At 33.7% G+C, this 27,161-nt stretch overlaps 1 protein-coding gene across 1 annotated transcript; it reads left to right on the top strand.

Moving 5' to 3' along the window:
• Positions 1 to 176: 176 nt before the first annotated feature.
• On the top strand, positions 177 to 16,616 carry LOC132715040 (retinoblastoma-like protein 2; the record flags this gene model as incomplete). The annotated part of the gene is given in 6 exon segments (XM_060698011.1): positions 177 to 248; positions 800 to 926; positions 1,114 to 1,256; positions 8,515 to 8,571; positions 9,253 to 9,420; positions 14,053 to 16,616. Coding segments are annotated over 6 exon segments (765 nt in total), but the record flags the coding sequence as incomplete, so codon positions are not given.
• Between the last annotated feature and the right edge of the window lie 10,545 nt (positions 16,617 to 27,161).

The following is a 27,161-nucleotide window of genomic DNA, read 5'->3' as shown; positions in this document are numbered from 1 at the left end:
AAGGGATGTTTTTACTATTTCAATTCCTTAAATTTTAAAAACTATATGTTTTGAGGGTGGCTTGCTGAATTTTTACTTTTGACCTGTTTAATTTGTGCAATTTGATTATGTTTTGTTACTTGTGGAGCTATCCATCTACATATTGTATCAAGACTTCTTTGCTTAATATTTTACAGGTTACTGACAGATCTCAGTCTTTCCAGAACATAATGAAGTGCTATAGATTACAACCTCAAGCGCAAAGTCATGTATGTATCGTTTATTATTTCAATTTATATACCCCCACTTATATTTGGCAATATATAAACTCATTCAATCGTAACACAAGGAAATTGATAGTCATAAAATAAGGATAATAAAAGAAGAAGAAAAGGTGCCATATCTTCTAACAAACTTAAATTCTGAGAGGAAAATAATTTAGACATTCATACACAAAATTTCAATTCTCAATTCTATAGTCTAGGCTGTGTGTATAATCAATAACTCGTAGAAAATTTTATAAATATCCTTTAGAATATATAGTTGAACTTTTAATTGATAAATATTATGTATCATATTTTATCATAAATATTTTCCATTGTTAATTATTTGTCAATGACCATTATAATAGTCAGTCTTTTTAAATATATAGCCAATTCAGCTCAACTTGACAACAAAAAAATTAGCATAATGTCACTTTAGCTGAATACCCTTTAACAATTTCATTTCCCCTAGAGCAGTTTAAGCCCACATTGCCCTCTCTGTAAGGTACTAAGGGCTATTCAGTATTTAATTCTAGACTTATTTGTAATTTGTACAGGTATATAGAAGTGTTTTACTGAACAGTAGATATAGACATACTTCAGGAAGTAGTGATGGCAGCCATGCTGAGGCTAGCGGTACCTCTTCACCTGTAAACGGGGAAAAAGAGGAAAACAAGGAAAAAAGTAAGTGTAATTTTAGAATATTTTATTTGACGACTAGTAATAGCAAGGCTAAAACTAATCAGATTCCAGTTTTCAAGAGACATATTATTATGTCTTGTATTTTGTCTTTCTTAAAACAGATGCTTTTCTTTCTTTATGTAAATTTTACAATTTAACTTGACCAATCAAACCATGTTCTCATTTACAGAGACAATGCCAATGCGTTCGTCAAGTACCCTTCCTGTACCACATCCTAGTAGTCATCCCCCGACCCCTACCAGGATGGTCGGTACAGGATCAAACTTTGAGTTTGGAGAGGAGAGGGGTGATCTCATACAGTTTTATAATCAGGTATGTTACTGTATATAAATGTACAAATTGGCAATGAACCAAGTGGGTATGGTCGCCAACTTCTTTACTTCATACGTACCCAAAGACATCAGCTTGGTTTCCTTCTTTAAAATGTAAACATCTAAAATATGTTAATGCTAGAGTTCTTTTATTTACCTGCATGTAATTGATTAATGTATACATTCATTATTCATTTGACCTGCGTGTAATTGATTAATGTATGCATTCATTATACATTTGACCTGCGTGTAATTGATTAATGTATACATTTATTATACATTTGATAGATAGATGCATTTGCCAGTGATTCAGATTGGGTCGGCCCTTCGGCCCATGGCCGATAAAAGTCACGGATGACCGGGAAAATTAAATTCAATACGCGCATCGGACCGAGAAAAATACTGTCTCTCAGACCATATGACCGACGAATTTCCATAGTAAAGAGTCAACATTTCATTGAATAATATAATCTTTTGATGCATTGCATACCAGCAGAAAATGTAAATTAGCATCGACGAAAAAAAGTTAAATCCCAAGCAATTATTGATAAGTGATTCGGTAACCCGCCCACATATGTGACGTAGAATGTCATAAGCCTATCAGCATTCCTGTTACATTTGCGGGTGAATCAATTGACCGTGTAGAATAAATTTTGTTTGCATTCAACAGCTATGTACAGTGCTTTGGCATATTTTTTTTGTAGATCAATAAGCAACAAAAACGATTTAGTATTTCATTTTACTTGTGTAAATCTTGAAAGAGGCTAATTTGAAAATAAAAATAGAATTTTTTCAATTGATCCATGCTTAATGACCCAATTAATTATTTTGCATTTAACATACAGTACATCCGAGGAATATGCGAAGGACCTGTGTTTTCCAGAGGGCTTTTTTTGGCGCATTTTTTATAACTTTGACTCAATGAGATTTAATTAGTGCTTTTCCTGTGACAGTTATTTATTCTTCATCAATTTACAGAACATCTGAAATTATGCCAATTTCAAATCCACGGCAAACTGTTTTACAAATGCACTGCTTTGTCCTGATTTTTTTTTAACTTCATTTCTTTTAATTGTCCATTAATCACACCGAAATTCCCTGTTCAAGCAACCCAGAGAGGCAATATAACTATATCCAATTATTGTTCACTTTTCAATTGATCAATTATCCCATTTAAACAATAAACTAGTCTACACAACCCTCTTTCAATCATTACACATTTTACCTGTATGCAGTACAGCTAGTGACGTAGCATATATACTACCAAATATGGTAAGCATGATGCAACTATGTAAACAATTAACTCGCTGATTAAAAGTGAAGTTGTAATGTACATACTGGCTTGTGAATGGAGCTAACTGAGCTAGGTAATTCATTAAAGAACTTTTTTCAGTTTATCAGAGAATCTTCTAATGATTTTACTACAACATTTTCTTTTCATTTTCGTTTTCCAACAGCTGAACAAATTTTATTTCGTTCAAACAAATAAATTTTCGTCTAAAATGAGATAACTTCCGCCGCGCATGCGCCTCAGTGTGCTTCCGTCCGCCTCGGCGATAACACGTTTTTGTAGTTGTGCGTAGCGCAATTAAATGCTATAGTTAAGAATTTCAATGCGCGTAGCGTATTGTTAACTTTGTAATAAGTTTAAAGAAGGTTTTTTCTATTACGCGTGGCGTAATTTTACGAGTGACAATTGATATAAAGTTGTTTTTATAACCAAATTGTGCACCGCCCGTAGGGTGGTGGGGTATTGCTATTCAGTGTATAACAGTTTAAATTAGATTGTGATATAAAAAAAAAATGGCGACTTTGTCGCAAGACATGCAAAAAGAGTCAGAGAAAGACAAAAGAACAAAAAATGATGAAAAGGGAAAGTCGAGCCAAAATGGGAAAACTCGAATAAAATCGTCTAAAAAACAGAGTAATGAACCCGAGTGCGAGAGTTCAAATGAAAAATCACAGAAAATGATTGAAATAAATAATAATCAGGAGTGTATGATGGATTTACTAAGATCAATTAGAAATGATCAAAATTCTTTAGTCAATCGTTTAGATTTGTTGGATGGTCGTATTCATAATCTAGAAGATTCTAGTAATGATCAGTATTGTGATTACTACAATGAGAATTATGAAGGTGATGAAATGCAAGATAGTTCTGAACAATACACTCAATATAGTAACTTGGACATGAGCTATCATAGTCCATTGGACAGTTGTTACACAGATAAAACTGTAAATAAATCGAGTGAGCCAATTGATAAAGCATCGGAGTCCGGTTCGACAAATAACTCGGCCACTGCCAGTAGATTTGATAAACTTGCCTCTAAGTTTGTTTCGGAGGAGGTTATGAGTGATGATGTAGATAATGCTCTGGCTGGAAATGTGAATAATTTGTTCAGAAATGGTTTGGGTGATATTTTCTATGAGAATATGACAAAAGATGATGTTTGTGCTCGGCCAAAAAAATGTGAAGAATTAGTTATTGTCAAATTAAATAAGTTGATTTGGGAAGTGGTCCCTGCAAGATCTCGGAATAATGACAAGAAATTACAAAATATTGAGAAGTCTATTGTCAAGGCTGGAGTAAATTTAACAAAGTCGATGAATGAGCTGGCACATTTGGAATCTGAAAAAGGTTAGAGTTTTGGTACCATACTTGACACATGTAATGATGCTTTAGCTTTGCTTGGGCAAGCTATTGTTCAGTTAAACCATGCAAGAAGAGATTTTTTGCGTCCTGAACTGAAAGCAGAATATGCAAACTTATGAAACCATTCTTATCCATTTACGTCGGAATTATTTGGTGATTTATCTAAAGCTGCAAAAGAGATTGAGGATTGTAACAAGATGGAAAATCGCAGGCAGTATGGTCCTTCTTTTCGTGTTAGATGACGTGTCATGTTTAGACGTCGATTTGGATTTAGGGGGCCCCGCAGGGGTCCTTATCCTCGCATTGGGCAGATTCAAGAGTCTTTTGAAAAAGGAGCTCCAAAAAACTGGAACAGAGGCCGCCAGCGCGGTTATCCAAGAACTTAGATATATCACAGGTAAGAGATTTGTTTGTTGCTGGTAGATTGACAAATTTTGTTTCTGCTTGGAAAAATATTACGAGTGATCCTGAAATTTTAGATATTGTTAAGCATTGTCATATAAAATTTCTAGGTGGTATTATTCCTTGCCAAGACAGGCTTGTGCATCAGATTAAATTTAATAGGGAACAAGAAAAGATTGTTGAGTTTGAGATTGAAAAATTGTTAGAAATGCAGGTAATTAAACAGGTTACATATGTTGAGGGTCAGTTTTTGTCGCCCATATTTTTAAGGGAAAAGAAAAATGGAGAATATCGACTAATATTAAACCTTAAGAAATTTAATGAATACCTGCCATATCATCATTTCAAAATGGATACATTTGAATCCACCTTAAAACTAGTGACAAAAAATATGTATATGTGTTCAGTTGATTTAAGACATGCTTATTACTCTATTAAAATTGCTGATGAGCATCAGATCTATTTGAGATTCAGTTGGAAAAACAAAATTTTTCAGTTTGTTGCCATGCCCAATGGTCTTGCTCATGGACCATTAATATTTACAAAATTACTTAAACCTGTGTATTCTACGCTTAGAAATAAAGGTCATATCAGTAGTGGGTTTATCGATGACAGTTTTCTTGGTGGCCACACTGTTCAAGAATGTCAATCTAATGTAAATGAAACTGTCAAATTAATGACTGACTTGGGTTTTCTCATAAATAAAGAAAAATCTGTTATGGTTCCTACCAAAAAGATGACACATTTGGGTTTTGTCATAGATTCTGAACTAATGAAAGTTTATTTACCTGATAACAAAAAAGACTTCATAATTCAAAAGTGCACAGATTTGTTAAATCAAACCGTTGCAACTATTCGACAGGTCGCTCAGGTTTTAGGTCTGTTGGTTGCAGCTTTTTCTGCTGTTGATTTTGGCAAATTGCATTATAGAAATCTGGAAATGGCTAAGTCTGCTGCTTTAAAACACAATTGTGGAAATTTTGATAAAAATATGCAAATTTCTGTTTGCATGAAAGAGGAACTTTTATGGTGGGTTAACAATGTTGGCTTAGCATATAGAGTTATTGACAGGGGAAATCCTGAAATTGTAATTATAACTGACAGTTCTCATTTAGGCTGGGCATTTGTTTGTGAAGGTAAAAAAGGTCATGGCCGTTGGACTAGAGAGGAAAAACAGTTTCATATAAATTATTTAGAAATGAAAGCAATTTTCTTTGCTATAAAGTCTTTGTGTAGTAAATTAGCAGATAAACATGTTAAGATTTTGACTGATTCCACTACAGCAGTGTGCTATGTAACTAATATGGGGGGTTGCAAATCTGTTACTTGCAACGACATGAGCAAAAGTATATGGAAAGTTTGTGTTGATAATAACATATGGCTTACTTGTAGTCACATTGCAGGCAAAAGAAATGTCGCAGATGCACCTTCAAGAAAATTCAATGATAATATTGAGTGGGAATTGCGACAGGATATTTTTGAAAAAATTTGTAATTTATGGGGTAAACCAGATATTGACCTTTTTGCGTCTAGATTAAATCATAAAGTGACTCATTATTGTGCATTTGAACCAGACCCTGGGGCAGCATACATTGATGCTTTTAGTATAAACTGGAGTTTTTATAGATGTGTGTATATATTTTCTCCTTTCAGTTTATTAAACCGTTGCATTCGCAAAATCCTGACAGACCAGGCACAAGCTATAATTATTGTACCACTATGGAAGACACAAGTCTGGTTTCCAGCACTGCTGAGAATTTTGGTGGACAATCCACGATTGCTTCCAAGAAGCGAGACACTCCTTCAATTGAAACAGCTCAACAAAGTGCACCCTATGGGGAAAAGGTTAAAACTTTTGGCATGTCGAGTCTCGGGAAATCATTTAGAAACCAAGGTTTTTCAAAAAAGGCTACCGCAATATTTCTTGCATCGTGGAGAGTGTCGACCAAGCAGCAGTACAAAGTATATATCAACAGGTGGCTTCAGTTCTGTAATAAATGGAAAATTAGTGAGATTCAACCGTCTATAAATAGTGTTATTGAATTTTTAACAGAATTATTTGAAAAAGGTTTGAGTTATAGTTCTATAAACTCTGCTCGTTCAGCATTATCATCTCTAGGAGTAAAATGGGAAAATATTTCTATTGGGAACCATCCTGTAGTGGTGCGTTTTTTACGTGGAATTTTTAATTTGAGACCTATGAAACCAAAGTATTCCGAAATATGGGATGTAAATAAAGTCTTGATATATTTAAGGACTTTGAGTCCAGTTAGTCAGTTAACTTTAAAGGATTTAACATTGAAATTAGTAATGCTGATGGGTCTTACGAATGCAACTAGAGTACAAACACTTCATTTATTAACTGTGAAAGGTATTCAGAAGTTAAAGACAGAATTTATTGTTTATGTTGATGGGCTTCTCAAGCAGAGTAGGCCAGGATATAATGTTGTCTGTTGTAAATTTTCCGCATATCCGCCAGATAGGCGTTTGTGTACATATTTTGTGTTAAAAGAATATTTAAAACGTACCAGACAGTTTCGAGGGAAAACTGAAACCAAGTTGTTCATAAGTTATTCAAAACCACATAATGCTGTGAGTAAGGACACAATTTTCTCGTTGGATAAAGACAGTTTTGGTTAGGTCAGGAATAAACATACAGATATATGGTCCACACACTATCAGAGCAGCTTCATCTTCAAAAGCATACAGATCAGGGGTTCCAGTTCAAAACATTCTACAAACAGCTGGTTGGACTAATGCTTCAACATTCAGAAAATTTTATAACAAATCGGTGGAAACTGGTGACAATTTCAGTAATGCAGTTTTAAAACTGTAGAAGGTAACTTGTTAAATTAATAGGTACATGTGTATCTTTTGTGTTAAACTTGTTTATTTCTATTTTTCTACGTTGAAATCTCATTTTAGACGAAAATTTATTTGTTTGAACGAAATAAAATTTTAAAATTAGACGAGACTTACCTGGTAAGTTGAAGTATAATTGGAATTTTATGAGTTCCAATAATAAATTGAGTACTAAAATGCCACCCTACCCACCCTACACTTCACAGATCTAGTTCAAACTTTTACAAGTCTAATTATATAAAAAAAAAAAAAAAAAAAAAAAATCGAATGATATACCAGTATTGAGTAACAAGGGTTTTTAAATGTAAAATATACTAAGAATGCTGTTTAGTAGAAAAATAGAAATTTGTTGAAGGCTGAGGCGCATGCGCGGCGGAAGTTATCTCATTTTAGTACTCAATTTATTATTGGAACTCATAAAATTCCAATTATACTTCAACTTACCAGGTAAGTCTCGTCTAATTTTAAAATTATAGAGTAAAGGCTGATATATTCAAGTATACAGTAGTGGTTCCAATTCTTTTTTTGATTAAAATAAATTTTTTGGCATGACCCTCTAAATTGTCAAGTGATCACTAAAATCTGATACAAAAATTGGAGCTGGCAGAAACAGTGTGACGGACAGCAACTTTTGTCTTTGTTAAAGTTACATGAAAATAAATTTCATAAAAAAAGAAATAGCGACATTTCATTAATAAATTGGGTTTCATATCGACTCCAAATCTTATTTTGGTGTCCAGACAACCAAAATGAGTTTAATGAGCATACAAATGTGCAACCTCATTGTGGCGAATTCGGAAGTACAATTTCTGTTTGCATGAGAAACTCCGCCTTCAGATCATCCATTCATCAATGTTAAATCAACAAACATGACTATAAGTAGCAGTCCTTATTTAACGGTATATTTCCGCATTGTAACGGATGTTTTCATACAAATTTAATCTTTTTTATGAGATGATTATTTTTTCTGAACCACAGGACTAGTGCACCGTGAAGCTTAAACAGTAACCATATACATTACTTACTTAGAGATACCGGTAAAAGAAATTGTCTGAAGTTTTTCCTATGATTTAGGACAAATGACCTGACTTTTTTTTACCATTTAGGACACCTGTCCTAAGGAAAGAAGATCCAATCTGAATCACTGATTTGCAGTTAAATTTAAGCTGCTGCACAGTTAATGTTGAAAACTATGCACATGAAACGCAGAATAAAGTTAACTTGCAGGGGGAGTGGTTGTGAAAAGTTCTTTTATTATTCAATCCCCGAGTGTTAAAGAATTGATCAGATTGATTGAGAGAGAAATGACATTTGCTCATGTGATATATCCGTATTGTTTCAGGTTTTTATTACACAAATGCGAGCATTTGCCTTAAGATTTTCAGCAAGTCAAAATGGGGTAAGTTCATATGCAATTTTGCTTTGTAAACTATACAATATTGGTTTGTTATGGGAAGAGATATTATTGTATTGTTAATACTTGAAAATAAAAAGGGACATCCATGTCTGAGTAGGTAAGGTTGTTGACATCAAACCCTAAAAACACTGTTGGTTAAAATCCAGCCAGATTTTAGGAAACTAGCACACTACCTTACAGAACTTCAGTGGTTCTACTCCAGTGTCTGCTTGTGCCTAAAATAATGCACATAGAGGCATCAGAGGTTTTCTCCCATCAGTAAAGCTGGAAAGTCTCCATATGACCTCTACTATGTTTGTGTTACTCAAAACTCAACACACACACACAAAGTGCATTTTACAATCCTAGTTGTCATGCTGTGGATATGTCCGACTTGACAGTTTTTATCTGTGGTCATTTGGCTATAAGAATCTATGTATTGATCTCCTACGGAAATCTTTTGAATCTAATATCTGGTGTATCAATTTACACCATAGGGCAGTGTATTGATTAGTGTGAGAAAAATTATTCTGTGATGCTCCTTGAAATTATTTGGAGTAAATGTTGTTTTGTGAAAGTTTGTAACTTTATTGAGGGTAAATAAACTTTAACCTTACTGAAAGAACTCTGTGAGAATGTTATTTATAGTTATTATAGTAATTAACTTGTTTATTCCATTCATAGGATGCCCCGCCTTTGTCTCCTCTTCCACCAACAAGATGCCACACAACTTCTCCACGTCGAGTTTCCAGTAAACACTCTGTGTATATCTCACCTCACAAGTCCTGGGGCGCTGCAACTAAATTACCAGACAGGAGAATGTTGTATTGCTTTAACAGGAGCCCCTCTAAGGTATTTATACTATTACAATAAATTAGGGATGGCAACGAATACCAAAATCAATACTCGAATACTCGGTCATTTTTCCGATCGAGTACTCGGTTACTCGGATGATTTCCAATGATCTTGAAAGTTTTATCACACAATATCAACACCGTCTGCATGCTACTTTCGTTTTCTATTTTAATTCAAAGAATTCGTAACTACAAATAGGACTGCAAGAAATATAAACATAAGAAATGCCAATGACAGCATTTATTATATACCTACAAATTTTCTCCCTAAAATACAGGATGAACTTGAAGCGCAAATGCAAATACGCTTCAGCAGATAGATAATTCCGTATTATGTTATTGACAAATACGGTACCATATATGGAAGTGCCGGACTATTTTTGACGTTGGTTCCGATCTTAGCTGTGTATAAACGTAGCATTTGGAAACGGAAACCAAAATTATAAAAGGCGAGGCCGGTTTTGCAAAAATTACGTATTCATCCGTCGGTCATAAATTTATTTCTTTACAGCTACATTTCATTTTCTGAAATTTCTTATAGAAGTGTAGTATAATGAAATTCATTTATAATTCAAACGAAAAGGTATATAATAAAAGGAAAATTATGTTGAAGTAGCTTTCTGAGCCTATGCATTTTTCTAGTCGCAATGTTGGAAAATTAATATTTCCGACCTTCGGTCTCGCGAGATTTCAATTTTCCACTGCTTCTCGTAGCAAAATACAAAGCCACAACATAATTATAACAATAAGTATATATTTATGTTTTTACAATTAAATAGTTTCGGCTATTTAAAGGTGGTTAAATATATCATAAAAGGCCGAATGACGTAAACGACACAGGACTGTGTTCATTCCCATACGCGTGTCAAACTGCTAATCGCCTCGTTAAATTTACAATATAATTTTCACACCTATGCAAGGATGTTTTGATTGCATTTAACAAGTATTTATACAGATACGTGTACATTTCCGAATTTCTGAACTAATCTTTCTAAATCGCAAAAGAGTAGAAATTAAATATCTTTTTCCGAGTAATCGATTATAAGTTTTGTTAACCGATATTCGGACGTTCGATCGAGTACTCGGTTAACCGGTTACTCGTTGCCATCCCTACAATAAATAGAGAAAAATATATAGAAAACTAGATAGTATTAAAGTTGCTCACTTTAAATCTGTATTATGAATACCAGGGTTCGTACAGTCTTAAAAAGTGCTTAAATTTGAGTCCCTTTCTTAAAAAGTGCTTAAAAATGTAAAAAAGTGCTTTAAAGTCCTTGAATTTGATTAGTCTTTTGAAAAGTGCTTACAAAGTGCTTGAATTTGCTGAAAATGTGCTTGAAAATGATTGAATGACATAGTGTAGCTTAATATTAAACAGTTAACAAAATAAAAAAAAATATGATCCAATTTAGTATCAAAATCAATGAAATGTTTGCTCAAGGTAACTGTAGGTGGTCAAATTGCAGTTGTTAACTAATATGTATTTGATTGGCCCTTTGTTGTTCTTCTATAATATCCTTAAAATTGTGGCCAGAAAATGGAGAATAAACTATCCTTCTTAGGTTGAAGATTGTGCCGATATATGTGCAACAAATGTGCTTGAAAAATGGGAAAACATGCTTAAATAGTGCTTAAAAAGTCCTTGAATTTTGGCAATGGATGTCTGTACTAACCCTGAATACACTTAAATAAGCAAGTTTTATTGTGTCGCCTTGAAAAGGTGACATATAGGGGTTACTTTTGTCTGTGGCGTCGTTGTCGGCGTCCCCCAAAGCTTGTCCGGAGCATTACTCAGTCACTATAAGTCTGATTGACTTCAAACTTGGTATGCATGTTTCTTTCAATAACCCGAAGTGCAGTGCACAAGGACCGGTACTCTGCAGTTCTTATTTTTTGAGTTATTGCCCTTTGTTAATTTTCATACTTTAATTTTGTCCGGGCCATTTCTCTTCAAGTAAAAAAGCTATGGACTTGAAACTTCATAGGATGATAGATCTTATTAAGAAGAAGTGCAGTGCACAAGAACCGGTACTCTGCACTTCCTAATTTTTGAGTTATTGCCCTTTGTTAATTTTCATACTTTAATTTTGTCCAGGCCATTTCTCCTAATGTATATAAAAGCTATGGACTTGAAACTTCATAGGATGATAGATCTTATTAAGAAGAAGTGCAGTGCACAAGAACCGGTACTCTGCACTTCCTAATTTTTGAGTTATTGCCCTTTGTTAATTTTCATACTTTAATTTTGTCCAGGCCATTTCTCCTAATGTATATAAAAGCTATGGACTTGAAACTTCATAGGATGATAGATCTCATTAAGAAAAAGTGCAGTGCATATGAACTGATACTCTGCATTTCTTATTTTTTGAGTTATTACCCTTTGTTGATTTTCTTACTTTATTTTTGTCCTGGTCATTTCTCCGAAAGTATGAAAGCTATGGACTTGAAACATCATAGAATGATAGATCTTATTGATAAGAAGTACAGTGCACAGAAACTACTGCTCTGCACTTATTATTTTTTTAGTTATTGCCCTTTATTATTTTTAGCTTACCTGTCACAAAGTGACAGGGTGAGCTTTTGTTATCGCTTTTCGTCCGGCGTCCGTCCGTCCGTCCGTAAACTTTTGCTTTAAATGACATCTCCTCATAAACCACTGAGCCAATTTCATCCAAACTTCACAGGAATGTTCCTTTGGTGGTCACCTTTAAAAATTGTTCAAAGAATTTAATTCCATGCAGAACTCTGGTTGCCATGGCAACCGAAAGAAAAATCTTAAAATATCTTCTTTTAAACACTAAGAGCTAGAGCTTAGATATTTGGCATAAAACATCTTCTAGTGAGTGTCTACCAAGTTTGTTCAAATAAAAGCCCTGTGGTCAAAATTGGCCCCGCCCCAGGGGGTCATTGATTTTCCCTATATGCATATAGTAAAAACTTAAAAAATCTTCTTTTAAAGAACCAAAAGAGCTAGAGTTAAGATATTTGGCATGAAACATCTTCTAGTGAGTGTCTACCAAGTTTGTTCAAATAAAAGCCCTGGGGTCAAGATTGGCCCCGCCCCAGGGGGTCATAGATTTTCCCTATATGCATATAGTAAAAACTTTAAAAATCTTCTTTTAAAGAACCCAAAGAGCTAGAGCTAAGATATTTGGCATTAAACATCTTCTAGTGAGTGTCTACCGAGTTTGTTCAATTAAAAGCCCTGGGGTCAAAATTGGCCCCGCCCCAGGGGGTCATTGATTTTCCCTATATGCATATAGTAAAAACTTTAAAAAATCTTCTTTTAAAGAACCCAAAGAGCTAGAGTTAAGATATTTGGCATTACACATCTTCTAGTGAGTGTCTACCAAGTTTGTTCATATTAAAGCCCTTGGGTCAAAATTGGCCCCGCCCCAGGGGGTCATTGATTTTCCCTATATGCATATAGTAAAAACTTTAAAAAATCTTCTTTTAAAGAACCCAAAGAGCTAGAGCTAAGATATTTAGCATGAAACATGTTCTAATGGGTGTCTATCAAATTTATTCAAATAAAAGCCATGGGGTCAAAATTGGCCCCGCCCAGGGGGTTATTGATTTTCCTTATATGTGTATGGCAAAAACTTAAAAATCTTCTTTGAAAAAACCCATATAGCTAGAGTTTAGATATTAAGCATGAAACATCTTCTAATCAGTATCTACAAAGTTTGTTCAAATAAAAGCCCTGGGGTCAAAATTGGCCCTCCCCCGGGGGTCATTGATTTTCCTTTATTGTGTATAGCAAAAACTTAAAAATCTTCTTTGAAAAAACCCATATAGCTAGAGTTTAGATATTAAGCATGAAACATCTTTTAGTAAATTTCTACAAAGTTTGTTCAAATAAAAGCCTGGGGGTCAAAACTGGCCCTGCCCCAGGGGTGTCATTGTTTTTAACTATATGTGTATAGTAAAAACTTTAAAAAATCTTCTTTTAAAAAACCCAATGAGCTAGAACTTAGATGTTTAGCATGAAACATCTTCTTATGGGTGTCTACCAAGTCTGTTCAAATAAACAAATAAAAGCCCTTGGGTAAAAATTGGCCCGGGGGGGGGGGGGGGGGCTATATACAGGTGAGCGACTTCAGGGCCATCATGGCCCTCTTGTTCACATTTCATTTTTGTGCGGGCCATTTCTCCTAAACAACATTGTTCACAAGGGGACACATCCGACTCACGGAGTTCTAGTTTGAAGAAAGAATGGTCGACCTTGTCTGGAATTGATTTGCTTGGAGCCTGACTGGTTTGCTGTCTTGTGAAAGTACAGTCTATAATTGATAGATCCCTACTCTAACCTTTCATTTGAATCACCATAGATTTAACCACAAGCAATGACATGTGCTGTTTTAACAAATATGCTGTGGTGAAATTCTTATTGTATCCACTAATCTGATTATTGAAATCAGACAGGTCAGGGATCTATGCCTATGACAAAGGAAATAGAGCATATTTGTTTGTTTTAGTGAAAGGTTAGTGTATTCCGCAGATATCTAGCTGTGGTGAAATTAAAAGCGCTGAAGTTCACAGAGAAATCAAATTTTCCATTGTGAAATCATCAAAAATGAAATTTTTGTTTTATGAAATTTATGTAATAAAATTATTTTGTAAATTTCAGAGTCTTAAGGCCATAAATAACATGATTCGGTTAAAGAGTGAAAATCGACTTGAATTTTCGGGGAAACGTACATTACAAATAGACTCTAATGATGAACCTGCAGTTCCTCCGAAGAGGATTAGCTTGTTTCACAAACGACTGCAGGATGTAACGTCGGATAGGCAGGAACAGGCATCAAAGGTCGTAATTGTGAAATAGATACGTTGGTTGTTTTAAAACTAATATTTATATGCATCAATGGCATGTATGAATTTAGCCATTTTCATCATTATCTTAATATAGATTTGATCATGTCAATGAATTCATCAAATCGTTCTATTTTATCATGTCTGCACTTGTTTGACTAAAACAATTTAAATGACAGGAGTGGAGAGGTGCTTCTCGAGCGGATAAATACTGGATATATACAACACTATCGGGCAGGACACCGCAGTGACTTTTGTAACTAGTGTATCATTTAGTGAAGGTTTAATTTTGACCTTGTTCATGATGATGATGATAAAATGTTTATCAATTTTGATAGTGCTTTATAAATAGAAATTACACAAACTGGTATGCTGAAGCAGTTCAACACTTGCCCTATTGGTAATGTAAAGTTGAGCCAAGTAGAGAACCAGGCAGTCAGACCAAACTACACACGTACTTATTGCCAACTAATTATCATAGTGATACCCTAAAAAGAAAATGGCCACTTCTAAAAATGGAAGCTGGGGGCAAGTGGTTGAAAGAAGGTATAAAGAATTGGTTAATTAAATGCTGATATTACAGTCAAGAGTTCAAAGAAATTCTGTAAATCATAAAATGCATTTAATATTGTGAGCATGAAATTTCGTTGCTTTGACGCAAAGAATATTTTTTGGGGGTTGTTAAATTTAGGGATTTGTCTATTTTTGAAAGAAAAAAAAATGCGAATAAAGTAATGCAAACTAATATATTAAAGCAGATGGAATTAAAAAGTGATGGGGGTCATAATTTCAGGGATTGGGAGAAAACCATTAAAAATGAAGTGTTGCACAAATAATAATGATTTTGTAGTATGTATGAAAGTATCAGGGATTTTGTTACAGTATATTGTGGGATTATAGATGTAAATGTTTCCTCACCAAAAATATTAATAACTATTCTGGAGAAACAGACTTATTGTAATGAAATTTTATGCACAAGTAAATGGTACTGACCTTCATCAAATGGTACTTAATTTGTTGAGAATTAACTCGAGCCCTGTCATGTCTAAAAGGTAGAGTCTCTTCAGAAATCTTTGTTAAAGCAGTTAAAATTTAGACTTTAGATCATTTTCCTTAGGGTTGTGGGTTTTTATACTGATTTACAATAGACTGTGTCTGAAGATTTGTAGGTTGATCGACTGTCTACATATTTGTGTCATGTTTTCATAATAGACTGTGTCTGATTATTTGTGTCATGTTTTCACAATAGACTGTGTCTGAATATTTGTGTCATGTTTTCACAATAGACTGTGTCTATATATTAGTAGATTGATCTCAAGACCACCAGCTTCCTGGGTTATAAATTAGGAAACCAGTCACAAAAGATAAATGTGTGTTAAAAAATCTGGAAATTACATGATGAAGTGTATTAAGTTTTTGGCAAAATTGAAAATCTTGTTTTTAAACAAATAGAAAAATGAGTTTACATGTATATCTATCTACTTGCCAACATGATATTTAGTTTGTGTCATATAAATGGAATGCATTTTGCTAGATTTTTCTGTTGTTAAATTTTAATTGATTTGATAAAAAGAAAAGAAAAATCCTTAACAACAGAGTCTGTTATAAAGTTGAGATTTTTTAACCCAGGAAGAAGGTGTTGTGTCTGTGTTTTTACATTGACTTTTTATATACATTATAATATATCATTATATATCGAACTCTACTTAGCGCACCTCATTGTTTAAACACGTCACAATCCTCGCTTTGATTGAGAAATTTCATTTCTACATGAACTTTAATTGTTTATAGCACTTTGTCAATGGTACACTGATTCCTTTTGAAATATCAGAAAATAAATATTTTCTAACATTTAGGAAAACTGTCAAAGCTCACTAGCATAGGTTACTGATACAAAGAATATATTTATTTATAACATAGTTATATTTTGCACAAATGTAAGACCATTTTGTACATCTGACCAAAAAAAAAGGAATGAAAGAAACTATGTGTAGAAAAACACTTTCTTGCTTCACATGTGCTTAATTTTACAGAGATTTATGAGAGACCATTTTAAAGCAATTTTCCCCCTCTGAACCAAACTGGCACAAACTGGCACAAATTCTTTATGTGCAACTTTTTGAGCGACTGTTCTGTTACTTAAAAAAATTGTTTGATGATGTCAAATTGGATTGAAGTATTTTCTTATACCTTGGTTGCAGACATCGGATTTCTTTGTTGCTGAAGTCTTTTTATGCCCCCACAAAGTGGGAGCATATAGCATTGCACTTGTCTGTCCGTCTGTATGTCTTGTCTGTACGTCCCGAAATCTTGTGCAAGCAACTCCTCTTAAACCCGATGGCATATTTTGCTTAAACTTCTAGGGATGAACAACCTTAAAGGGGCAACATTCGCTGCCGCGGCAGCGAGTATTTGTGGGTGTGACTAATCAGTGATGTAAAACTGTCTGTTATAAACCCTGAACTATAAATAGCATGCAGTGTTAACCTGCAGAGAGAATGTAAACAAAAACAGCTGATTTTACACAGAAGAGGTTTAATGGATGTTTTATATAACTCAAAGATTAATTAAAGACATTATCATATTTTTATGCATATGCAACATTTAGTTTGATTAACATTTGTGAAATGTAATTTTTGACTACAAGATATTTACAACAAAATATAGTGTAAATGAAATATACCTGGAAGTTACTTTTACTGTTTTCATGAAGTTTAAACCATTCAAATACAAGTTAAATCAGTACTTTGAAATTTTAAAAAGAAGCATAGATTAATGGGTTATTGTAAACTTGTTGGATTTGATAAAGCAAGTCAGTAAAAGTTATTGTTTTATTCTGCTGAAAATCTCCCTCCCTGAAATATACATCGTCTGCTACAAATCTCTCTCCCTGAAATGAACACTGCCACGTGCTTCTGTTTACTACTGAAGGTTCATGACCTGTAATGATTACATGGCTCCTCCCAGGGAAATTCAAATTTCAAATTTGACAGCCAGTATTTTTTTCCAGAAATACACTTAACAAAGTTATATTTTGAATAATTTTGGTCAATCTTTATCAAAAATATCTATGCCTACAAACATGCCAAGTGTTGTTTTAATGCATTTGGTAATTAATCTTAAATCTTTGAAAAAGGGTCCCTGAAGTGAAGCATGCATAAAATTAACAAGAAACCTGCCCTAGCGCCATCTGCTGGCTTTTATAGTCCAGTTGGGCCTTTAATGTGTAGATGGTAGTAAAGGAAGGAATTTTCGCTGCGACCAAATTTAACAGAATTATGGCCCTTTGTTGATTTTTTCACTTTATACTTTGTAGAAATTTTGTGAATGTAACTCTTAAACCGGATGGCAGATTTTGCTTAAATTTCCAGGGATGAACAACCTTAATGTGTAGATGGAAGTAAAGGAAGGATTTTTTGCTGCAACCAAATTTAACAGAATTATGGCCCTTTGTGGATTTTTTGACTATGTACCATATAGAAATTTTGTGAACGCAACTCCTGGCAGATTTTGCTTAAACTTTAAGGGATGAACAACCTTAATGCGTAGATGAAAGTATAGGAAGGAATTTTTGCTGCAACCAAATTTAACAGAATTATGGCCCCTTTGTTGATATTTTCACTATATACCATATATATGTTATCAGTGGGGGCATCCGTGTCCTTTGGACACAGTTCTAGTATCATATCTGCTTTAATGATACAGTTGTGAGGGACTAAATTTTCACTCTAATTCACTCTAATTGTATATAAATACTACAGAGTCCTGGATTTAAGGTTACTTTTTTCTGAACTGTGTCAGTCTCGGGATGTGCATTCATTCGTAAGTAACAGTGTGTGCTGTGTGTAGAAATGAAATGATTTTGGATGAAAAAGGGATTGTCAAATAATACTACACATACATGTATATATACAAGTATGTTAATCAAACAAGCTATTATATGAGATACACAGATATATGTAAATCTCTGTTTTCTATGGGCTGGGTAATTTTTTGTTTTAACAGGTAAAGTTCATCAGTTCCTGTATCAAGTCTTGGGAGTTTTATTAGTGTTACCATATTCCGTCCTTCCATCCTTCTGTCATTCTGTCATCATCCGTTTCCGTTCATTATCTTAAGAACGGTTGGACACATTCAACTCAAATTTGACATATGGATATGTCATGAGAAAATACAGGTCAAGTTCGAATTTGGTTATGGTTCGATGATTTTTGGCAGAGTTATGCCCCTTTTACTTTGAAAATAATATGAAATTTTCATTTTCCGTTCATTATCTCCCCAACGGTACAACACATTCAACTCAAACTTGACATATGGATATGTCATGAGAAAATACAGGTCAAGTTCGAATTTGGTCATGGTTCGATGATTTTTGGCAGAGTTATGCCCCTTTTACTTTGAAAATAATATGAAATTTTCAGTTTCCGTTCATTATCTCCCTCAAGGTACAACACATTCAACTCAAACGTGACATATGGATGCGTCAAAGGAATGCGCAGGTCAAGTTCAAATTTGGTCATGGTTCAATGATTTTTGGCAGAGTTATGCCCCTTTTACTTTGAAAATAATATGAAATTTTCAGTTTCCGTTCATTATCTCCCTCAAGGTACAACACATTCAACTCAAACGTGACATATGGATGCGTCAAAGGAATGCGCAGGTCAAGTTCAAATTTGGTCATGGTTCAATGATTTTTGGCAGAGTTATGCCCCTTTCACTTTGAAAGTAATATGAAATTTTCAGTTTCCGTTTATTATCTCCCCAATGGTACAACACATTCAACTCAAATTTGACATATGGATATGTTTTTGGAATGCCCAGGCCAAGTTGGAATTTGGTCATGGTTTGATGATTTTTTGGCAGAGTTATGTCCCTTTCACTTTGAAAATAATATACAAATATGCAATATGCTATTTCTAAAAGGTTAAGACTGAATAATTTCAGTGCCTTGAACATTGTATGGAAATGGTTTGTGTTAACATTGAAAAGTTTTAAGGGCTTTGAACTTAAAATGAAAAAAATAATTAATGCACCATCTGAAATTTTGGCTGCATGCGGGGGCATCCGTGGCATGATGACACATTTCTAGTTATTATTATATATTATTACAAGATAAAGTTTTATAAATTTCCTGTTCATTTATACCTAGTCATTGTACATAGTAATTCTTCTAACATTCTCTTATCATGTTGTATGTGATCTCCTATCTTTATCACTCTGACTCGTTAATTATTTGTTATTTCCAACATAGATCTGTGGACACCTGCATTTTTTGATATATAAGGTTTACATTGGTGAGAGCAAGTCTTTTTATTGCTGATTTTATATTTAGATTTGCATGCTGATATTTTACATTTCAGTAAATAATATTCTTCTATTAAGTACAAGTACGTTATTAGTTAATTAATTTATATGTCATAGACTGCAGGTAAACAGTGATGTTATTTTTGTATTTGTTTTTATTTTCTTGTCCTTGATATTAGATTTCTTTCATAAAATATGAACCTCTGAACTTGATACTTGTTGACTTATGGTGGACATGTCTGACTTTTCTTCTTGTTAGTATTATAGGACATAAGACAAATCTGGCCTATATAAGTCTAGTGTTATACAGCCTGGTCAAATAATTTTGATGTCCTGAATGATGCTAGCAATATTGTTGGGAAAAAATTTTGCTGCAAATGGCATTTTTGGTATTGAAGTTTTCTTATTAAGAAATTTTTAAAATGAATATAATAATGAAGAAGACTGGGGGAAACAGCTATTGAAATTGAGGTACTATATACAGGCTGCTCCTGTCTTTTGATATTGAAAATATTTTGCTAAACTATACCTATCATTTGATATTCATGAATTTCATTTGGTGGATATTTTTAACCAGGTTTTCCGAAGGAAAAAACTGGTTATTAGATTGAGGTATGTCGGCGGGCGGGTGGGCCGACGGGCGGGCGGGCGTAAACAATTTCTTCTGTGCGCAACTCCTCCTACATTTCTCAACAGATTTTGACCAAACTTTCACAGAAGCTTTGTCATGAAGTGCCCTGGCGCATATTGTCGGGGTTTTGCGATTAGATAATATTTGACCTAATTATGGCCCTTTGTTTTTTTTCATTATATAGAATATATAGTGAACAATTTCTTCTGTGCGCAACTCCTCCTACATTTCTCAACGGATTTTGACCAAACTTTCACAGAAGCTTTGTCATCAAGTGCCCTGACACATATTGTCAGGGTTTTGCAATTGGTATATATTTGACCTAATTATGGCCCTTTGTTTTTTTTTCATTATATAGAATATATAGTGAACAATTTCTTCTGTGCGCAATTCCTCCTACATTTCTCAATGGATTTTGACCAAACTTTCACAGAAGCTTTGTCATCAAGTGCCCTGGCGCATATTGTCGGGGTTTTGCGATTAGATAATATTTGACCTAATTATGGCCCTTTGTTTTTTTTCCTTATATAGAATATATAGTGAAAATTTCTACAGTGTGCAACTTCTCCTACATTTCTCAACGGATTTTGACCAAACTTTCACAGAAGCTTTGTCATCAAGTGCCCTGGCGCATATTGTCAGGGTTTTGTGATTGGATAATATTTGACCTTATTATGGCCCTTTGTTTTTTTTCCTTATACAGAATTGAACAAATTCTTCTGTGCTGAACTCTTCCTACATTTCTCAACGGATTTTGTTCAAACTTTCACAGAAGCTTTGTCATCAAGTGCCCTAGCGGCTAGCACATATTGTCGGGGTTTTGTGATTGGATAATTTTTTACCTAATTATGGCCCTTTGTTTTTTTTCCTTATACAGAATATATATAGTGAACACTTCTTCTGTGCGCAATTCCTCCTACATTATTCATGTTTTACATTGCACATAGTTACATTGTTTGTTGCTTGTATTTGTATTTCAAATACAACATATTTATCTACAATGGTGATAATTGAAAACCTGGTTTCATGGCATTGCCATGTTTCTTGTATTTCATGTACTATGTTAAATAATGTAATATAGAAGACATTTTAATGAGATGATATATGTTTGTATATAAAGCACAGTGTTAAATTGAAAATAGAATCATATGTGTATCGAATGTTTTCTACATGTGACAACATGAGTATATCAATTTATGGAAATAAAAAAAATGAATGATTTTTATGTCTTTTCCTCTTGTTTTTTTATCCCCGTCTGTTTTGATGTCCTTCCGTCCGTATTTCGTTTTCGCTAGTTCTCTGCAACTACTGGCTGGAATTCAACGAAACTTATCAATACCAAGAGATGAGCATATCCTCCCCTTGTTCCGGTCAGACCCTTTAACACGAGTTATGGCCCTTGATTAGTTATGCATATAATAGAGCAATAATCGTGTTGTGCTACTTCTCTGCAACTACTGGCTGGAATCAACGAAACTATGAGAACATTCAATAGTAAGAGAAGAGCATATCCTCCCCTTGTTCCGGTCAGACCCTTCAACACGAGTTATGGCACTTGATTAGTTATCACCGTAGGGAACGTGTTACATTATCGCCTTTTTCGGTTACAGTATAGAATTTCAAAGATGGAGGATTATTTGTTGGGAGGACAGGTAGGTGATTTTTATTCCGGTACCTAGTACAAGTAGTTTAGTTTCTAAAAGATGTTTTGTGCTTTGCTTGTAAGGAACAGAATCCGGTATCTAGTCATATATTTCTTTAGACTCTGCACCGCAGATTTATCGTTATATTGTCTCATAAATATGCAGATTAGACAGATTGACAATTTGAATCGAGAGACCAACGCATTTTTTATGCCCCCGCCATGGGTATTGTAACGATTCGCCACACTAACGATTCGCCACATAACGATTCGACACAGAGTAATAACGATTCGCCACAGTTAAATAACGATTCGCCACGTCTTCAAATACAAACTTTTTCACACCTGTTTTCAAATTGTTGATGGAAAACTTTTTTCCATTTTATATTTCATTTGTTAATTACATAAATTAATTACACTGAATAAAGCTTTTATTGAGTCAAAAACACACGAAAACCAAATACTTTATTAACAAAATTACATAACACATTTTATAACTTCGTTATTGATATAAACTTGAAAAATATACTAACAACTTTTATAGAATAAAAACACATGAAATAAATATTTTATTAACAAAATTACATAACACATTTTATAACTTCGTTATTTATATAAACTGGAAAAATATAATAACAAACATTTATAGAATAAAAACACATGAAAATAAATATTTTATTACCAAAATTACATCACACATTGTAGATGAGAAAAACTTTGTTATTTATATAAACTGGAAAATTATACGAAAACAGCTTTTATTGAATAAAGACACATGAATATTTTATTACCAAAATTACGCTACACATTGTAGATCTATAAGTTAAATTTCGTTATTTATATAAACTGGAAAATTAAAAGAAAACAGCTTTAATTGAATAAATGAAAATATATTTTATTACCAAAATTACATTACTGTACACATTTTAGATAAGTTATTTATATAACTAACAAATTTTATTACAAAATTACATACATAAGCTTAATTGCCGCATTGTTTTGAAATCTGCTAACATTGTCAGATAATTAAAGGATTATTTCGGCGTCAATTAAATATTTATACAATTTAAGGTGATTGGCTTAATAAAATAAAAGGTGTGACAAATGTTTTAGATATGCGTTCTTTAATCAATTATCGTAAATCAATTTTCGTAATGATCACATGTTTTTGCAATATTTTTTTTTAAATATTTGACATATATATAATATATGAAATATATATTTATTTCTATGAATGATAATGATATTGTGATGTCCTTTGTTCCTTTATTTGCAGCTGTCTGTTCTCCGTAACAATGTCATCAGTTAAAACTTTTTATGTTCTTCTTATTATTTTTTTCTTTGCTTTTGTCATGTGACCACAGAATTATTATATTTGTAATTATTGTATGTAACGAGATACTGTAAATGTATAAGTTACCGAAATAAACTATTTCTTTTCTTCTTCTTATATTAATTGACATTTATGTTTATGATTAATCAACATATATAATTACTTTCTTGTAAATGTACGCCTGTAATAATGTTACTTTGATAAATTGAAAATCCGCGATGGGGGCTTTAAGTTCATGTTACTTCTATTAAGAAACATTATTAAATTATTGTCATTGTCAAATTATTAAAACAAAAGGAAAAAGTTTGTTGATAACTAAAAAAATCATTGTTAGATCTATAATCATACTGTGGCGAATCGTTATTTAACTGTGGCGAATCGTTATTACTCTGTGGCGAATCGTTAGTGTGGCGAATCGTTACTAATTCCCGCCATGTAATGGCCGGGGCATATAGTGTTACCCTGTTCCGTCATTCCGTCCTTCCGTCCTTCTGTCATTCCGTCATCATCAGTTTCCGTTCATTATCTTAAGAACGGTTCCACACATTCAACTCAAATTTGACATATGGATATGTCATGAGAAAATACAGGTCAAGTTCGAATTTGGTCATGGTTCGATGATTTTTGGCAGAGTTATGCCCCTTTTACTTTGAAAATAATATGAAATTTCAGTTTCCGTTCATTATCTCCCCAAAGGTACAACACATTCAACTCAAACTTGACATATGGATGTGTCAAAGAAATGTGCAGGTCAAGTTCAAATTTGGTCATGGTTCAATGATTTTTGGCAGAGTTATGCCCCTTTCACTTTGAAAGTAATATGAAATTTTCAGTTTCCGTTTATTATCTCCCCAATGGTACAACACATTCAACTCAAATTTGACATATGGATATGTTTTTGGAATGCCCAGGCCAAGTTCGAGTTTGGTCATGGTTCAATGATTTTTGGCAGAGTAATGCCCCTTTCACTTTGAAAATAATATGAAATTTACAGTTTCTGTTCATTATCTACCCAACAGTGTTATATATTCAACTTAAATTTGACATATGGATATGTCAAAGGAATGAGCAGGTCAAGTTGGAATTTGGTCATGGTTTGATGATTTTTTGGCAAAGTTATGTCCCTTTCACTTTGAAAATAATATAGATACATCTTAGGAATAAGCAGTTTAAGTTTGATTTTGGTTGTAGTTCAATGATTTAAGACAAACTTATCTTTCCTGAATGTTGGAAAAATTTTGAACTTTCACTTTCAGCACTCTTACTTTTAGCCATTATTTTGGCTACAAATATGCAATATGCTATTTTTAAAAGGTTTAGACTGAATAATTTCAGTGCCTTGAACATTGTATGAAAATGGTTTGTGTTAACATTGAAAAGTATTAAGGGCTTTGAACTTAAACTGAAAAAAATAATTAAAGCACCATCTGAAATTTTGGCTGCATGCGGGGGCATCCGTGGCATGATGACACATTTCTAGTTTTCCAATTTCGACATTATTTATGCATGCCTAGAAAAGTAAATCTGCAAAATGTTAGTCCTTCATGTTGGGAAACGTTTATAAAAGTGAATGACCAGTTGAACAAGTGAATGACCAGTTGAACCTATTTTCCTGTTCGTTAAATGCGTTTGAAAAAATAAACAATGTTACAGTATAGAGCTAGGTGATATGTGCAGGGTTACAGCATAGACCTAGCGATTCTTATCCGATTTTGTTACAGTTTATACTCGGATTTCAGTTACAGTTTAGACTTCGATATTTTCTATATATACTAGATAAAATGTATGAATGTTACATAGACTTTTAAATCTCTGTGAGCTTATTGGCCCGATGGCTATTCGTCCGTCTATCGTACACATGTGTGTTTAATCTCATCCGCTCAGTAGTTACTTGACTAAATGTGATGAAATTTACATGACTTTCTACTTATTAGTTGTTCAAATGGTTTCGGTTGCAATCGGGGATACGAAAATCCAAATTACAGATTTTGAAAAAAAGGCAATGGTTAAAGACCCTTCTCGTCTCGAACCAAAAGCATTCAAATCAAATCATGATCATGGCGTCATTTCGAATGCTTCTTTGTTGAATTTACGATTATTTTGTCATTATTAAATTAAAAGTCGTTTTTTTCTTATTTCACACATTCTGTATAGCAGTGTTCATTTTTCTGAAAAAGAAAATAATATTGAAAGTTATAGAGTATAAATTAAGGTCAGACAATTACAATATCTTCTCTAGTGAGCCAAATGGAGGTACATAGAAGTGGCAGAGTCGGGATAAGGCCGTCGACTTCAAATTATCTTTCATTTGAGCCGTGTCACGACAAAACCAACATAATGGGTTTGCGACCAGCATGGATCCAGACCAGCCTGCACATCCGCGCAGTCTGATCAGGATCCATGCTGTTCGCTTACTAACCCTATTACAAATAGAGAAACTGATAGCGAACAGTATGGATCCTGATCAGACTGTGTGGGTGCGAAGGCTGGTCTGGATCCATGCTGGTCGCAAACCCATTATGTTGGTTTTGTCATGACACGGCTCATTTACTGCTGTAGTTGAAATCCAATCATGACTTTGGATTCTTTGTATGTGAGGAATCTATCAAGCTAATTTACGGAAGGTCGGTGGTTCTAGTCAGGTGCCCACTCGTCTCTGAAATGTTTCACAAAGGGATTCTGGGGTATTTCTTTAAACTAAAGCAGGAATGTTTTAGCATGACCTCAGTGTCGTTGAAACTTAAATTCCAAGAAAGCCAAACGTAACAAACCCTTTTAAATACTTACAAAATACATTATGGTAGATAGAAATTCCAACTTAAAATAAAATTTAAGGTTGAAATATTGCTCACTTAAATAATGTTTAATCATTCTTAGGGTATTGCCTGCTTGTTAATTGTGTCTTTTGACAGCTTATCTATGGTATGCAGGCTTCATAACCTGCGATCCCCTCTCAAAATTTCATTTTATTTAGTCTCACTCATTGTATTCTCGTTTAGGACACACGAAATTTTTTAACCTGGGGGTAATATGCTGCTTTTCATAGAATGGCAATAACGTGTCACATTGAAGGTTCCATGATAACCGCCATATGAACACATCCACAGATGTTAAAAATCTTAAGTGTTACCAGTTCATGTTTAATGTGAATTCTGCTGAAGCCGGTGCTAGGAGGCGTGGACGGTAGCTTGCAGTTACCACTACCGTCCATGAACAGGTTTAATCAAACTGATCCCGCAACATTTTCATGTTTTCCGTGTTGGACTTCTGTTAAGGATTCTTTTTTCTCTATTTTATTACTAATAGGCATTATTATAATGTGTAATGAAATCAAGCAATTACAATTCGAAAAAAGTTACTGTTGTTGTCGTGCAAACAGTCCTCACTTAGGACACGACTTATTCTGCAAAAAGTCTCTATCTGAAACTTAAAGTAAGTAAAATAGCAAACTACATGTATAACTATTCTGCTGAAGAAAAAAAGTAATACAACCTTTCAAGAGTGTATTAAATAGAAAGGTATGAGTTATTTCATAAAAATAATGGATACACGGACTGTGTTTGAAATTTGGCAAGTATCTAAACTGTAACCGAAATCTGGGTATAAACTGTAACAAAATTGTATCAATGTCACTAGGTCTATGCTGTAACCCTTCAAAATTAACCTCGCTCTATACTGTAACATTGTTTATTTTTTCAAACGCATTTTACCAACAGGAAAATCGGTTCAACTGGTCATTTACTTTTATAAACGTTTCTTAACACAAAGGACTAACGTTTTGTAGATTTACTTTTTCTAGGCATGCTTAGATAATGTCGGGATGGGGGAAAATGCGTTAAATTGGTCTCTCGATTCAAATTTTTAAACTGTCAAATCTGCACATTTATGAGACAATATGGAGATAAATCTGCGGTGCAGGGTCTGAATAAATATATGAATAGATACCTGATTCTGTTCCTTACAAGCAAAGCACAAAAAACATCGTTTAGAAACTAAACTATTAGAAGTATTGAC

The sequence above is a fragment of the Ruditapes philippinarum genome, unplaced genomic scaffold (genome assembly GCF_026571515.1).
Source record: "Ruditapes philippinarum isolate M1 unplaced genomic scaffold, ASM2657151v2 ctg4424_1_1_1_1, whole genome shotgun sequence".
In the NCBI taxonomy this organism is placed as follows: Eukaryota; Metazoa; Mollusca; class Bivalvia; order Venerida; family Veneridae; genus Ruditapes; species Ruditapes philippinarum.
The sequence above is the reverse complement of the archived record's forward strand: the minus strand, read 5'-3'. Positions and strand labels throughout refer to the sequence as shown.